The sequence below is a fragment of the Physella acuta genome, unplaced genomic scaffold (genome assembly GCF_028476545.2).
Source record: "Physella acuta isolate Inbredline_101_S28 unplaced genomic scaffold, ASM2847654v3 ptg002018l, whole genome shotgun sequence".
Lineage (NCBI taxonomy): Eukaryota > Metazoa > Mollusca > Gastropoda > Physidae > Physella > Physella acuta.
Genome location: NW_026733523.1, coordinates 31,874 through 47,976, shown reverse-complemented (window position 1 = coordinate 47,976; position 16,103 = coordinate 31,874). Strand labels below are relative to the sequence as shown.

Here is a 16,103-nt window from a genome sequence, read left to right as displayed (position 1 = left end):
AAATAGGTGGTGCCCGCCACCCTACCGATATTTTAGAATGTACTCTCGAGTAAAAAAAGGTTGGGAACCCCTGGTGTACGAGATTGAGAGTTTATATTAGTAACCCTAAGGTGACCTTGTCATAATACTGAGCGTGATATTTTGCTGTATGGTGACATTGTTATTGGATGGTGACATTGTTTTTAGATGGTGACATTGTTATTGGATGGTGACATTGTTATTGGATGGTGACAATGTTATTGGATGGTGAGATTGTTATTAGATGGTGACATTGTTATTAGATGGTGACATTGTTATTGGATGGTGACGTTGTTATTGGATGGTGACGTTGTTATTGGATGGTGACGTTGTTATTGGATGGTGACGTTGTGATTGGATGGTGACATTGTTATTGGATGATGACGTTGTTATTGGATGGTTAAGTTGTTATGGGGTGGTGACATTGTCATTGGATAGTGACATTGTTATTGGGTGGTGATGTTGTTATTGGAAAATGACATCTTTACTAGAAAGTGACATTGTTATTGGATGCTGACATTGTTGTTGAAAAATGACATTGTTTTTGGTTGATGACAATAACCTAAAATCGCAAGAGACTTCGTTAGAAAATAACAATTTGACTTTCTGTAACCTGCTGGTTATGGTTTTTTCAAAGTTTCACCAACTTGGTTGTTTGAAGATTACCCACAACTCCTGTCAAGAATGTGATTTTTATCTACATTGTTCCTATCACAAGTAAAAAGGGAGGGCCGTACCCTACAATACAAATGAATACATCGTTGATGTGTGGGTATTCAGTGAGCTCTAATTTCTATGCAATGACGTCGTTGTCTAGGAATGCCCCCAGAAAAGGAAATGAAAATACCAGCCAATAAGGAAAGCTGAAACCAAAACAGCAAAGCGCCAAACATTGAATTTGAGATTTTCAGACGGCGACTAGCAAACAAGACCGAAATCACCAACATTCTTTGCGACATTCCAAATTTTAAAAGGCCCAAAGAACCAAAACTCTAACCAAAAAAAAAAAGGGAGTGCCGGTGTTCTCCCCTTTGTTGACATGAGTTATTTATAGCACTGATGTCAGTGACTGCTATGTAAGATGTCTGGAGAGGCAAACATGACGTCACTGGTGCGCGTTCAAACATGCAGCACTAGGAAGGGGTGTTGAGGGAGAGTGTAGGAGAGGGAGGGTTGGAGAGAAAGGGTGTGGCAGTGAAAGGGGTGTGGAGGAAGGAGGGTGTGGATTAGAAAGAGTGTGTGTGGAGGAGGAAGTGCGTGTGTGTGTGGGGGGGGGGGGGGGGTGTCTGTGTGAGGTAGGGTTGTGGACAAAGGGCGTTTGGGAGTGTGAAGAAGGGGTTTTTTGGCTTGAGAGAGGGTGTGAGGAGTGGGTTAAGAGTATGACTGTGTAATGAAGATGTGCGTTTTGTGAGGAGGGGGAATTAATAATTATTTAATGTGAGGAAGGAGGAACCGTGTTAGAAGTTAAGCAGAGAGCAGAAATGAAGAAATATGTCCGGTGGAGCAGTCTAGAGACGATAGGGGGGGGGGGGTCGTGATGGTTGGTTGCAGGTTGTGGTAAAGGTATGGATGCTTGGAGGGTGGTGGATGTTTTGGAGTGGTGAAGGGATGGATGTTTGAGATGTGTATACTGTGAGGTGAGGGTGGTAGTGGTTGGATGGATGTTTGGTGGGTTAAATGGGAATATGTCTGAGTATAGATTTATAGGATTTTTTTGGTGAATGAGTGATTGCATTAAAAATGTAACCAGCTTGACTCATGAACTCTACTTCCTTTAGTCCCCGTGTGTCCAGTTCTACGACCGACTACTCGTGTGTCGTGTTCTTAGGGTCTAGCTCCAGCAGTCACAGGGCAGGAGTGCCACATTGTTCTAGGTGCTGGTGGGAGGGGGGATGTATCATATCATTGACTGATTTGTCTCATAGTGTCAGCTGAGGGTGACATGATGTCAGTGTAAGCACCACCCATTTCAAAGACTACTCCACCCCTTCAGGGTTCTAAACTGGTTTTAAATCTTCGAAGTTCGCTTTGGATTAGTTAGAGATTAGTATCAGCTATTTTAGAGATGTGAATTCATGTTTTGTCTGCCTGGCACTCTGAGCCATTTCAATCACCTGCTACCAAGTGCCCAAAGACTTTTTCATATTTATAACAAGTTCTTGTTTTTATCTTCATGCTCCCACTTTTGAGCACCTCCCTCATTTGCTATTTTGTTTTGTTTTTTTTCAGCCAGATTATATATATATAATACATACATATATATATATAAATACATTTCTGTTACTATTGTTACCATAAGTGATAAATATTTTAATATATTAGAATTAGTGTACACATTTCTTAATGAAGCTAATTGTGTGTTACTATTATAAGTACACGCTTTCTTAGTTAACATGAACAACACCTACACTACAACTTAATAGAAGATGCTGGTAGTACAATTGTCATAGGTTCAGATATATACAGGTGTACAGTTGATGTCAGCAATCTTTGACATACTGTAATTTGATGTTCTGTTGTAAATGACATGTAAAAAAATTATGAGCAGTACACTTGACACAAATAAACAAGAAAAAAAAATGTTTTAAAAATTTCTTTTTTTAATGTATATTCCATGTTGATTCATCTAAATAAACCATCAGAAGTAGACATAAACCTTACACATATGCATACACACATCACACATTAAGTATTTCATTGGTACCGTATCTCAAAGATATATACATTTTCACCTGCGCTCTCGTTCAGTCATAAATTAACTATAACAGGTATTCAAATTCATATATACAATGTTAAGTCGCGCTAACTTTTTTTTTTTTTTTGGAGTTACCAGTTCTAGAATGTTGACAGTTGGGTGCAGTAGCACCCACATAGCAGTCTCCTATCACTTAATAAATAATGCCCAGGTGTTTGCCATATTTCTCCTCACAGACCCCGGGTCCCTCCCATTTCTCCTCAGGGGTCTCCCATTCAATGGGGATAGAAAGTCAAAGGTAAGCAATGTGTAAAGATCACATGTAAACAACAACAACACTGGCTTAACACAAGTGTTTCAACTCTAGAGCTCTCCACGCTCAGAGTTTTCAAAATTTACTACATTTACAACTAATGTAATGGCTCTCCGTACTCCAAAGTTTGTAAAAATGTATTACATCTCTAATTACAATAGTGGCTCTTCATACTTCAGAGTTTAAAAATGTATTACAATTACAGAAAAAGCTCTCTGTATGCAAGAGTTTAAAAAGGCATACTACCTATAGTAAGAGCTCTCCACACTGAAAGTTTAAATACAATTTAACAGCTGTAAATTCTAGAATGTATTTTAACTCTTAGACAGCTGCAAGTTTAAAAAAAAAATACAACCATAGTAACAACTTGTAGCTAGTCCTCTATCACACCGTAGCATTATATACATACATACACTAGCATTATGTACATAAGGAGTCACCTGTCTAGTTTTCAACTCTCACTTCAGTGTAGCTAAGCATCCATCAACATGCATACACAAATCATACTATGCACTCAGTATAAGTTAATAAAAAAATGTACAAGAAAAAAGGTTCCAATGAAAATGAGCAGTTGAATAAATTAATGGGGGAATGATGGCTAATGCATTGAGATCAAATCTTACCAGGACTGAAAATAAATTTGTATTTACCACTGAGGACTACATACAATTTCGTGAATAGAGTGGCTTGAACTCAGGGGGAAATAAAAATACAAGAATCAGTAAAATTACCAATGGTAAGATAACGCTGTAGATTTAGAAAATTGATTCCGGTTACAAGACTTCACAGTTAACCCTAACCCGCTCAAGGTAACTAAGCTTTCAGCCACGCTAACCCAAAACATTACTGGTTAAGAATCAATGACAGATGCTGTATACAATCACAGGCATACCAAGCCCCTAATGGCATTATCTCTCTATACATGATCATTTACATACATATATGCAGGTAGAATAAGAACCAGACTGATATTTGGGACAACGTCGTACTTAAAAATTTTGAGTTAACACCAGCCCTATATTTTGGGTAGCAGAGTCATACATTTAAGTAATACCAAGAATGATACTACGGGTATTACCAAAAGTAATACTTGGTTTAACACACACAATAAAAAAAAAACCTGCTGTTGAACACTTAAGATCTGATTCATCTCATACAGTTTTGAACAACACACATGACCAGGAGTATACTAACAGATGCAGCATTTGAATACCTGATTCTAAATGATGGGACAGAGCAGCCGAATACCAGCTTCTTATGTTATGATACATACAACACACTGCTCTTGGTCACATATAGCAGACTCCCCCAAACATAACACTGACCCTTTCATAATTTACAGTGATCGCTTGCCCACACTCTTACAGACATGAAAGTGAAATGAGTTAGCATGCATAGAATTTTTTTTCCTTCATATTTACATGCACGTTTTTTAAAACATAAAAATGCAAGGGCTGCCCCATCACCTCTCAAGATTTACATTTCCTCATGCCCTAATGTTGTTTTTTTTTAATAAATAAAACAGCTGCTGTGGGGAGTAAATATAAACAGTAGGTGGACAACGTCCTGGTGTAGCTTGTGGTCACCCAGACCGCGAGTGGACACGTCCCTAAATCTTATTGCAGCGGTCCCGATATGGAGCACCATCACAGAAATGTCAGCCTTGTGTCTGGGACTGACCAGCCCGGGTTCCTCGGACTGACCAGTCCGGAGTCTTTGGCTGGGTCAGTTGTTTTTTTTTAGTCCTAGGTTTATTTAGGAATGGTCAGCTTTAGTCCTATGGTCTTTCAGGTCAGAATTCTGAATTCCTTAGGTCAGATGGCCCTGGGGTCTTCAAGCTGGCCAACCTAGAGGATCAGATGGCCCTGGGGTCTCCAAGCTGGCCAACCTTCAGGATCAGATGGCCCTGGGGTCTGCAAGCTGGCCAACCTTCAGGATCAGATGGTCCTGGGGTCTTCAAGCTGGCCAACCTAGAGGATCAGATGGCCCTGGGGTCTCCAAGCTGGCCAACCTTCAGGATCAGATGGCCCTGGGGTCTGCAAGCTGGCCAACCTTCAGGATCAGATGGCCCTGGGGTCTTCAAGCTGGCCAACCTTCAGGATCAGATGGCCCTGGGGTCTCCAAGCTGACCACCCTTAAAGTCATAGGTGTTAAATCGTGGCTGGGTCAGCCTTGTATTCCTGGTGTGTAATGGCTGGATTGCACGGACGGGTGTTTCACTGGCACATGTATATACTGAAAAAAAAAAAGTAAAAACTATTGTCAGAAAAGTCAAGCAGTAATTTTTTTTTTATTTTAAAATGCATAACAAATAGCTGATAAAACGTTTATTTTCGTAACTACCCCCCCCCCCCCTCCCCAAATAGTTTGCAGCAGCCGTATCTCGCCCTCGCTCGTACACACACACACTCCACAGCGTAAAACTGCTCGCTAGCCCAGCTATTTTCGTCCACAAGGGGAGCACATCATGGCTTCCTACAGCACGCGATTAGAAGCCCTCGTGTCCGCTAGAGGCCGCGGCAATGGGGAAACTAGGTCACGAAGCGTGTGTAAACGCGAACGGGCCACGAGAAGGGAAAAAAAACATGCTAGGCTAAGCGGGACGGGAAGGGGTGTGTTTGTGGTTTTCTTAAAGGAAAGGTAATACATTGAGGGGGAAAAAAAGAAGGGAAGAAAACAGACCACTTAAGCTAGTTTTAGCTGTACTACGTTGTAGCGTAATCTAGGCCAACATTTAGTGTCACTTTTCCCAAGGTACCCCGCGCGTGGATGTGTAACCTTGAAGCATCGGGGGAGGGAGGGGGAAGCTTAGGCCTTTACCAAATAAGGTCATGGGTAAAATGGGCCATCTAACCTTTTGTTAAACCCAACAAGGGCTCCAACAGCTGAACGCTGTTTTGTACAATAATCGCAACATGCACAGATGTTTAATGTCCAGTATAAAATAAAGTTGCTAAAGTTTTCAAAAAAAAAAAAAAAAAAAAAAAAAACTAAGTGGTAGGTATTTTTTTCTTCTTGTTAAAGTATCAAGTTTCATTCCATCCCTTTTTCTTTTCGATATTAAAAAAAAATATTTCTGAATTAATTTTTTTACGTTTTTTTAAAAAAAAAACCTTTTAAATTTATTTTAGCTACTCCGTTTTCTGATTTTAAAAATAGAAGCAAATATTGAATAGGTTTTTATTTTTTTATTAAGTAAACTACGGACTAAAAAACAAGCAGAATCGACTGATCTAATGGAAGATGACTACCCGGGAGGGACATCATTAGGGGAGAAACATAATTTACTACCATACACTTAAACTTGAAGAAAAGTTGAACAAATGAGCAGCAAAATCCGAACAAGCAAGATCTGAATCTACACTTCATAGACAATTGCTTGAATTGCAAATAACGAGACCCATCCCAAGAACTAACAATTTTATAATGAAGAGAAAACAAACTTACTTAATCAATAATCTTATCTCTGTGGATCCTTGTTATTTAGTGCTTGCTTCTTCTTGTTTGGAAGATAATCTGAAGATGAAATAGAAAGTTGATGGTTAAAACAAATGCGACTATGTTGAGTCAGTAAGGAGGTCGTGTAAAGGGGGGGGGGGGGGGAGGAAGAAGGGCGTGCACAACAGTACATATGTTACTTTGGATCCCTAGACATATGTCCATGACAGTAGCAATTGTGACGTTTATATCTCTACAACAGTACCAATGCTAGTTTGGACCTCACTATAACAGTACCAATGCTAGTATGGACCTCACTATTACAGTACCAATGGTAGTTTAGACCTGACTACAACAGTACCAGTGGTAATTTGGACCTCACTACAACAGTACCAATGCTAGTATAGACCTCACTTCAACGGTACCAACGGTAGTTTGGGACGCCTTGTTCAACACAGCACGTGACACAGGTTGCCGACGACAAAGAAATCAAAACACGCCGTGTATCGATTCCCCCACGCGATGGACAAAGACATGTGCTGGGGCACGAGTGGCCCTCGGGCGGTAAACAGGTCGGTCCGGTACGGACAGCACCAGTTTATTTTCTGACAACCGCTGCGCCTAAGTAAATATCGACAGACACTGTGTACTGTCTGCATAGTTTGTCACTTTTCCCATGATTAAGAAAAAGTTATGCGTAATAAGTAGATCTAGATTCTAAATGGCTAGATCTAGTAATTAAAATATCACAATGATGATTTCTGGATCTAATCTAGAGTAGATCAGGACTAACACAATTAGATCTATATATTAATTTAACAGCGGCGATCTTAACTTCTATGAATGGTTAGTAAGCTGAATTATATTTAGAATAAAGATTAAGGTAAAACAACATCTAAGATACTACGATCTATTAGAAGGAATATATTATGAATAAATTAACCCAGATTTCTATTAACTGCTTATTACATGGATGATTCTATTTATAGACCATCGATGATGCATGAGCAATTTATAGCTTGTGTAAAATATTCCTAAAGTAATTAAAATCCTCTAGATCTAGATCTACACAAAATTTGTAAAGCATCATAAGAGCCAAACAGGCATTAGGAACAGATAACGTACCTGTCATTTTTTTCTGACATTGTTGCGATTGAGTGGGGGTCACGTAAATAGTCTGCTGAACTCGCACGTCACTTGATGGGGACGACGCCGGCAAGAGCCTTGGGATGGACGTTCGTCCGAACGAGTCCGGTTCGACGGGCGAACCCAGGCGACTCTCACACTCCTTGCTCTTAACAACCTCCAGGCATACGACTTTGTTATCCACTATGTTCTCTTGCTCGTCCAAGTTCAGCTTTCTCTTGGCCGAGAACGGTTTTAACCGACGATTATCCGAGCGGGTCGTCGAGTGCGTTATATGCCTCTGAGAGTAAGATTTAGTGTAAAATGCTGGCACGTACTCGCCGGGTGAAAACGGCAAGCATTCGAATTTACCACCAGGAACTGTGCAGTCAGATTCTGGGTCGAAGCCCCAACTCGCCTTGAAGCGCTCGGTTTCTGTTCTCGTTATCTCCTTGTCCTGCATTTCCAGATGAAAGTTCAGCTTCTCCTTGTCGATGGGAAACAGACAACGCACAGCTCTGCTTTTCTTATCCTCGGACATGGTGAGTTGTTCTATCCTAGTGGACATTGTCGTTAGACGAAAAATATAAACAAATGGGTTAAGAAAAACATAAACACAATTTCCAACGCCAGGCCTGAACACATCGAGGTACACACAACTTATGTTGATGAGGAGAAAATGTTCGAGTTTTATGCCGACGATTCTGTCCAACCAGCGCGAAGCCACGTGACTACGACGGACGATTTTCATTGGCGGCTGTGTAATGAGTCAATGGGACGAGGCGAGTGAGAGGCGGCGGGCAAAGGGAGAGAACCGCCACGCCGCAGTTCGTGCAACAACATGTCGTTGTTTATTTCAGCATCGACAAGCCGATGGATGAAACGCTGTGTGACCTTGCCTACGTTTAAAGGTGATTTAAGTCAGCAATCAAAATAATCGACGCAATCGCCGAGTGTAATCGCGCCCTGATTTTTTTTTAAATCCGTCGAAATTTTAATTTTTTTTTTAGTCGGATATTTTTTTTTTACATACATCGAACAAAGAAGTAAACAAACGCTAGACAACAATACTGTACTAATGCGCGTGCACAGCGTCACTCTCCCATCTACTAGTCGTAACATCCCCCCATTCACCCAACGTTTCATTCAGTCAGCCTCTGTTCCAGCAAAGCGCGGCAAACCTTTGCTGACGAATCGATTATGTTCCCGTTATGGATCTGAGGCCCGAAACTATGCCGCGGTTTAAAGGGAAGCCTTTCTTACCTGTCTGTGATTGGCCTTGGACTGTAGAAGCGGTAAGTCGGATCACAAACCCAAACATGTCCGCGGTGTTTCCTCGTACGTTCCCCACTCCCCCCCAAACTTGCCTCGACATGAAAATTTTAAACGTTGAATGGGTTTCGGATCGCGGCACATTTTTAAAACCCTCGCTCGCCCCTCGATAAGGTCGTATCACTACAGCGATGATTTCCTGGTGATAACCCAGCACTTTGAAATAATTTCACCTATTAAATCACACACACTGATTATTTTAAAACAGCTGTTAAGCCACAATGTTACTTTCCCGTGCAGTGGTACCAAACAGCCATTACCAAGCCTCTAACTCAAGTGTAGTACTATTAAATGTGTTATCGATTAATGAAGAAAGATTCAATTTAACCTTCTGTTTTAATTACACAAATGCGCGACCTGGTGGTATTTCCTCACGGAAAAATATCATTTCCTTTGTGTAACTTCAACGGTCCTGAGTTCGTGTAGAGTCGCATGCTTCATCCCCCCCCCCTCCCAAAAAAAAAAAAAAAAACTAACGCTCCTTGGCAGGGCCCAAAAACTAACGGTGATCTGACGTGACCTAATTAGCCCATCCGCGCGTCCCCCACCCCTCTCCCTCTCCTCGGCCCACGCTTTGCACTACAACTTCAAGGCTCGTGAAATCAGCGACCAAAATAGAACAGAGATGGTTGGATCATTGTCTGCTGGTTTCACGTCCAAAGTTGTTGTTACTCGTGAGACAGACCAAAGTTGTCGCACGGCAGTCCTAAGTTGTCGTAGAGCATTCTAAAGACTGCTGATCGACAAAAATGTATATGTCGCAGAATATAGCATTACAATTTCTTTGTTTTCCAACGTAAAGGTTATTTTTATTCAAATCTTTTTATAAATGACCCTGACCCTATCTGCCCCCTTCCTCCTCTTCCTCCATTCCACTAAAGACAGTAGACAACGCATTTAGATGACGTGCGACAACCTTGGGTTTTGATGATCAAACTATCAGTTGGGTGGAGCGGGAGTGTGCCACCAAGACTGCGCGGCGTGTAGCACTGAACTCACAAACTACACGCCGCGAACCTAAACAAGTGCATGACAACACGACACATCGTGGGATGTAAACAACCGTGACGTCACAACAATGGCCGCGAAAGTTTACGTCGAGTCTGCGTGTAGATTCCCTTGTGTAGGAAGTGTTGAATGGTTGCGAGCGGTTATGCACATATATACGGTAACAAAAGTAATACATCTGGGACGCATCACCTCCACTCCCCACCCCACATATTTGCACAGACTACAACTCCTTGTATAACAATTCAAGACCCCCACACCATATTCCCAACACACATAAAACATCGTTTATTTAAAAACTTTTACTCAATACCCATTACTAGATCTAATGTTATTTCTCAAATGTTTAAGTAATTTTTTGCGCTGCATACATTTTCAGAAAGTCTTCGGGAAATGAAAAAAAAATGAAAGGAAATTCACCAGGAAATAAGAGGCGGAAATGTTTTTTTTTTTAAATATTGAATTGATTAAAACAAAAGTTACATAACACGTCACTCGACCACCAAACACCTCACACTATAACAACATGATAAACCCCCACACTTGTCCTGCATGGGGTTTATCGATAATATTTACAAGATTCCCCCACCCCCACACCTTACCCATACATGTGCTATAATATGTACAAGACCCCCACCCTACCCATACATGTGTTATAACACGTACAAGACCCCCCCGCCACCCTACCCATACATGTGTTATAACACGTACAAGATCCCCCCCCCCCCACCCTCCGCTGCATGTGCTCTAATATGAAAAAAATCACACCCCCACCTTACCCATACATGTGCTATAATATTTACAAGACCCCCCCCCACACCCTACCTATACATGTGTTATAACACGTACAAGATCCCCCCCCCCTTCCCCACCATCCGCTGCATGTGCTCTAATATGAAAAAATCACACCCCCACCATACCCCGTGCGTGTGCTATAATATGTACAAGATCCCTCCACCTACCCATACAAGTGCTATAAACTGTACAAGATCCCTCCACCTACCCATACATGTGCTATAAAATGTACACGATCCCTCCACCTACCCATACATGTGCTATAAAATGTACAAGATCCCTCCACCTACCCATACATGTGCTATAAAATGTACAATATCCCTCCACCTACCCATACATGTGCTATAAAATGTACAAGATCCCCCATAAGCTGCAATAGAGCAACATTTGCGGTACAATAACAATCACAACAAATAATTTTCAAGTCTAGTTTTTTTTTTAAATTATAAACCCAAATGTTGGGTGCTGAAATATAATAATCTGTGTGCCATTATATAATAGTTTGTGACTTAATCGTGTCTGAATTGCGTTTCTCTGATAGGTAAACGGATATGCCACTTCTGTTACCTTGTGTACCGTCTAGCTGTATCTCGGTCTAAACCTGAACCTGACCTACAGGGTGAAGGGTATCGTGACGAGTCGCACGTGCATACAGAAAGGGGGGGGGGCATTTTGTTATAGGGTGATGTAATATATCTCTGGCTTTGTTAATCTTGAAACTACGGGCTACATATTCTTTCTTTGATTATTTAAACACGTCATATGCAGATGTAACATGCCATTTTCTATGGAAAATGATACGGTTCCTGTATTGAAAAATCCCATTTTTAAATTTTCTCTATGTGTGCCTTTGTTTTTTGCTTTTGTTTTAGTGATGAAGGCTCCTGGATAATATGCGGGCTGATGGTCTATGTGGAAATACGATAGGCTTATGTAATGTTATACATTGTACGGAGTGATCGAATAGTAGAGCGTTCGACTGCTAACCCGAAAGTCTCGTGTTCGGGTCCCATGCTAGAGTCGCAGAGTCCACCTAACTATGATGAATACCTGACTCACGTTAGGGAAAGTAAAGACGTCTGGGCATAGTGCTGACCACACTATCCCTTCATAAACCGAGGTCAATTCTACTTCACTTGCCTAGTGGGCCGCAAGGTTCGAAAGGGAACTTTAATGTAACACATTGTATTTGGGTGGGTCAAATTGATTTTCTATTTTGTCTTAGATAATATATACACAATCCCTAGCTTTCCACCGTTTATGTACGTGTGTTTAGGTTCAGTACGTCATTAACTTAACGCTGCGGTGGCATATTTTTTAACGGCAAACGGAAATTAATTAAACAATTCCCCCCTCCCCCTCCTCCACTCTATTTAAGTGTCGTCGGTTTGCAAGAGCAGTCAGGAAACGCACAAAGTATCGAATTTTCCAGAAGCTAAACTATCGTCAATTGTGTTTCACTTGCGTAACTATTTCATTATTTTTTAGGCTTGCGACATTCAGTTTTAAACTACTTCCTGCCGTCTGCCCGCTCAGTAGCAGACGACGTCCTGTTGAAATTACTTCCCCCCATGAGCGAGTCAAGTATAAAAAAAGGAACTATTTCCCAAAAATATTCTGTTACAAAATCACGCACTTTCGAGATAAATTGTCGTTTTGATAACACGTGCAGTTAAACTACGCTGATGGTATTTCCTGTTCAATTTAAACACATGGTAAAATTACATTTTTTTTTCAACCACCCCCTCCTTAGTCGAAATTGGAAAATAATACATTTAAACAGAACATATAGACTTTAACCATAGTGGACCGCCCCCCCCTCCCCCACTTCCTCTCTAGTGGAAAAATGTTTGAAAGAAACCCTGCAAGTCGGGGTCAATACACAAGTTGAAGTACACATCTGTTAATTTGACCAGGTCCTATGAAGTCATTGTGTGGTCAGCATTTCTGTCCTCCCAACCCTACCTGACTGGGGTCAGGTACACATTGCGACCAGCGAAAACATTGGGCATTCCTTCCTTGGAGGTCATTCAATTAAAATACGTGACACAAAATGGTTGGGGATATTTCATGTCAAAAGCGATTTGCGACCATGGCAAATAATGACACTTGTGAATTCTGATCCTACTGTAGAAGTTGACGTTTTGACGATTGAAATAAGCTTGGAATATGAAATATTTTCCGAATTCAGAATCAGCTATTTTAGAGTAGATGAAGTAAAGCTCGAATTATGCCTTTCTGTTATGCTCATTTTACCCAGTTCTTACATTGTTGTACTCATTCTACCCAGTGCTTGCATTCTGCAGATGTATGCCTGCCTTTCATTATCGGTTTTTTTTTTTGTCTTTTTACACCTTTGTGTAAAACGTAGAGATTATTATGTTAGACCAGAACTAGAACTAGAGTTAGTACATAAGCTGCTATGGTTCTAGTACCACACCACATGAGGTGCTGTAGAACTAGCACAACAAAAGGTGTTATAGAACTAGGACACGCAAGGTGCTGTAGTACTAGCACATAAAAGGTGCTATGGATCTAGTACCCCACCACATGAGGTGCTGTAGTACTAGTACACGCAAGGTGCTGTAGAACTAGCACACAAAAGGTGCTGTAGAACTAGCACACACAAAGTGCTGTAGTACTAGCACAACAAAGGTGCTATACCCGGGGCAATGTGTTTTTACCTTTAACAGCGAGAACTTTAAAACAAGTGACGTCTTTTTTTTTAATCAAAGAGAAAAGGTCAACTCTCCCCGCTGAATGGAAGCGTTTAAATCTGCTGGAGGCACGCGCAGATACAGCACGTGCGCTAGCCACGTAACGCCTGGTCCGTGACAATAAATAAGAGGGGGGGGGGGGGGGTCGGGGGGGGGCTGTAACTGGTTCTGGTTGGGGAAGGTTTGGTGGGGGGGGGGGGGGGGGAGTACCTGGTGGAGGTGGGATGGGGAAAAATCTGGTCCTGATATAACTTTGGGTGGGGGGACAGTACCTGGTTCTAGTGGAGGTAGGGGGTGGTACGGAGAGTAAGGAATGGGGATGGGGGTGGTACGGAGAGTAAGGTAGGGGGGGGGATGGTTCCTGGTACCTGGGTTTGTTGTCAGATGGGCTTGTCAACAGAACCTGATGGTTCGCTGGCTAATGAGGTAGCCAGACAACAGTCGGTGCTGAGGTAGTAAGGGTGCTACGTAAGGGTTGGCTAAATTAGTCGGTGCAAAGGGGTCGGCGTGGTCGAGTCGGTAAAGCTCATGGTTGCTAAACCGAAAAGTCTCGAGTTCGATCCCTCGGGCAGATGAGGCTCGTTAGCTGGGGACAGCCACTCTTCTAGGAGGGACAACTCCAAAATTAAAACAACTGCTGCCTTGTAGTTTGTTCTTGGTTGGACAAAGGCTATGGAAGCAAATCCAAAAAGAAAAGCAGGCTGAAATCGGAGTCAATGGCCTCAATGGCGCATAACCAGTTGACACGTAACGCTTAACTGTGTTGGAGGCGTTGTCGAGTCTGCAAAAAGCTCATGGTTGATAAATTCGAACAAAGTCTCGAGCTCAAACCCACTGGCAGATAAATCTCGATCCCCTTCAACACTAATAATTAAGAACGAAGAAGAAGAAGAAGAAGTCGGTGCTAACTGAGGTAGTAAGGGTGCTATGTAAAGGTTAGCTAAGTTAGTCGGTGCTAACTGAGGTAGTAACGGTGCTACGTAAGGGTTGGCTAAGTTAGTCGGTGCTAACTGAGGTAGTTACAGTGCTACGTAAGGGTTGGCTAAGCTAGTCGGTGCTAAATGAGATAGTAACGGTGCTACGTAAGGGTTGGCTAAGCTAGTCGGTGCTAAATGAGATAGTAACGGTGCTACGTCAGGGTTGGTTAAGTTAGTCGGTGCTAACTGAGGTAGTAAGGGTGCTACGTAAGGGTTGGTTAAGTTAGTCGGTGCTAACTGAGGTAGTAACGGTGCTACGTAAGGGTTGGCTAAGTTAGTCGGTGCTAATTGAGGTAGTAACGGTGCTACGTAAGGGTTGGTATAGTTAGTCGGTGCTAATTTAGGTAGTAACTGTGCTACGTAAGGGTTGGCTAAGTTAGTCGGTGCTAATTGAGGTAGTAACGGTGCTACGTAAGGGTTGGCTAAGTTAGTAGGTGCTAATTGAGATAGTAACGGTGCTACGTAAGGGTTGGTTAAGCTAGAAAATATACTAGCATTAGAAGCAGTGTTCGCTAAGTTAGAAGATATACTAGCAGGTGTAGCAGCAGTGCTACCTAGTTATGTAGAAAACTAGCATACTCTACAGCCGCTGGACGAGTCTAGTTACCATTCGTTTAGACGTAGTAGCAAAAGTAGCTTTGTGTGCTAGCTCTCACTTAACTGGTAGGTTACTAAGGTTACAGAATTAATTCTAGTTTGATATAAGACTGGTGGATTGGCTAACTAGCAAGCTCTGGCTTTATATCAACATGGATTGACCAGCTAGCTAGATTTAGCTTATAATAAACTGATGAATTCAGCTAGCTAACTCTAGCTTAACATCAAATTGATGGATTGACTAGCTAGCTAGCTCTACCTTAAAATCAAACTGATTAAACGAGTAGGCTAGCTAACTGAAGTTTAACATCAAAGAGACATTTGATTAGGCTGACATCTACAAGATCGCTTGCAAATCTCTCTCTCTCTCTCTCTCTTTATTTAATGTTTTGTCTTTGTAAGGAGCATCTTGGATGAGTAAAGCCAAACTTAAACGTCCTTAACTTAAACACCTTTTTTTTGTACTAACCCCTTAAATCTTAATTCAATTTTTATTTAAGAAACATTTCTTAAACTTTTATATTAGCGAACTTTACAGTTTAAGTCTTGAAATCATAATTTTCATACTTTATTTGGTAAATGGATGCTAATCATCAATGGTAGTCAGTAATATTTTTTTCTTAAACTTTTATCTTAGCGAACTTTACAGTGTAAGTCTTGAAATCATAATTTTCATACTTTATTTGGTAAATGGATGCTAATCATCTATTGTAATCAGTAATTTTTTTTCTCCCTCTAGATCTAACCATATATACGTTCATACTAAGAAACTTGTTACATTATCTCGACGCTTTAATCTACCTTTGTTTATCACTCTCTACTGTCTTACAAGTCCATCCTCCCCCCCCCCCCCCTTCCAGAGCGACTTAGCTGTATTTATCTTTCATTTTCTTCTCCCTCTCCTTTCATACGCTCACGTGACCAAAGTCTACCTACCCTCCGCGGTACTGTTACTCTTTATCTCTAAACCTCCTTTGTTTATCCATCAATTCTTCACCCCTAGGCGCCCCCCCCCCCCTCTTACTCAACACCCCTCCCCACCACAATTTCCCCTTTTTTAACTCACGAGTCGGCCCTCCTTAAGTCTC

The 16,103-nt window shown here is 41.5% G+C and overlaps 1 protein-coding gene across 1 annotated transcript; it reads right to left on the bottom strand.

Moving 5' to 3' along the window:
• Positions 1-2,605: 2,605 nt before the first annotated feature.
• LOC131931727 (uncharacterized) lies at positions 2,606-8,273 on the bottom strand. The gene is made up of 3 exons (XM_059288554.1): positions 7,590-8,273; positions 6,474-6,542; positions 2,606-5,261 (listed from the first exon to the last, which is right to left on the bottom strand). Exons 1-2 carry the CDS (start codon positions 8,155-8,157, stop codon positions 6,487-6,489), a joined length of 624 nt encoding a protein of 207 aa, XP_059144537.1. The 5' UTR covers positions 8,158-8,273; the 3' UTR covers positions 2,606-5,261; positions 6,474-6,486.
• Positions 8,274-16,103: the final 7,830 nt, after the last annotated feature.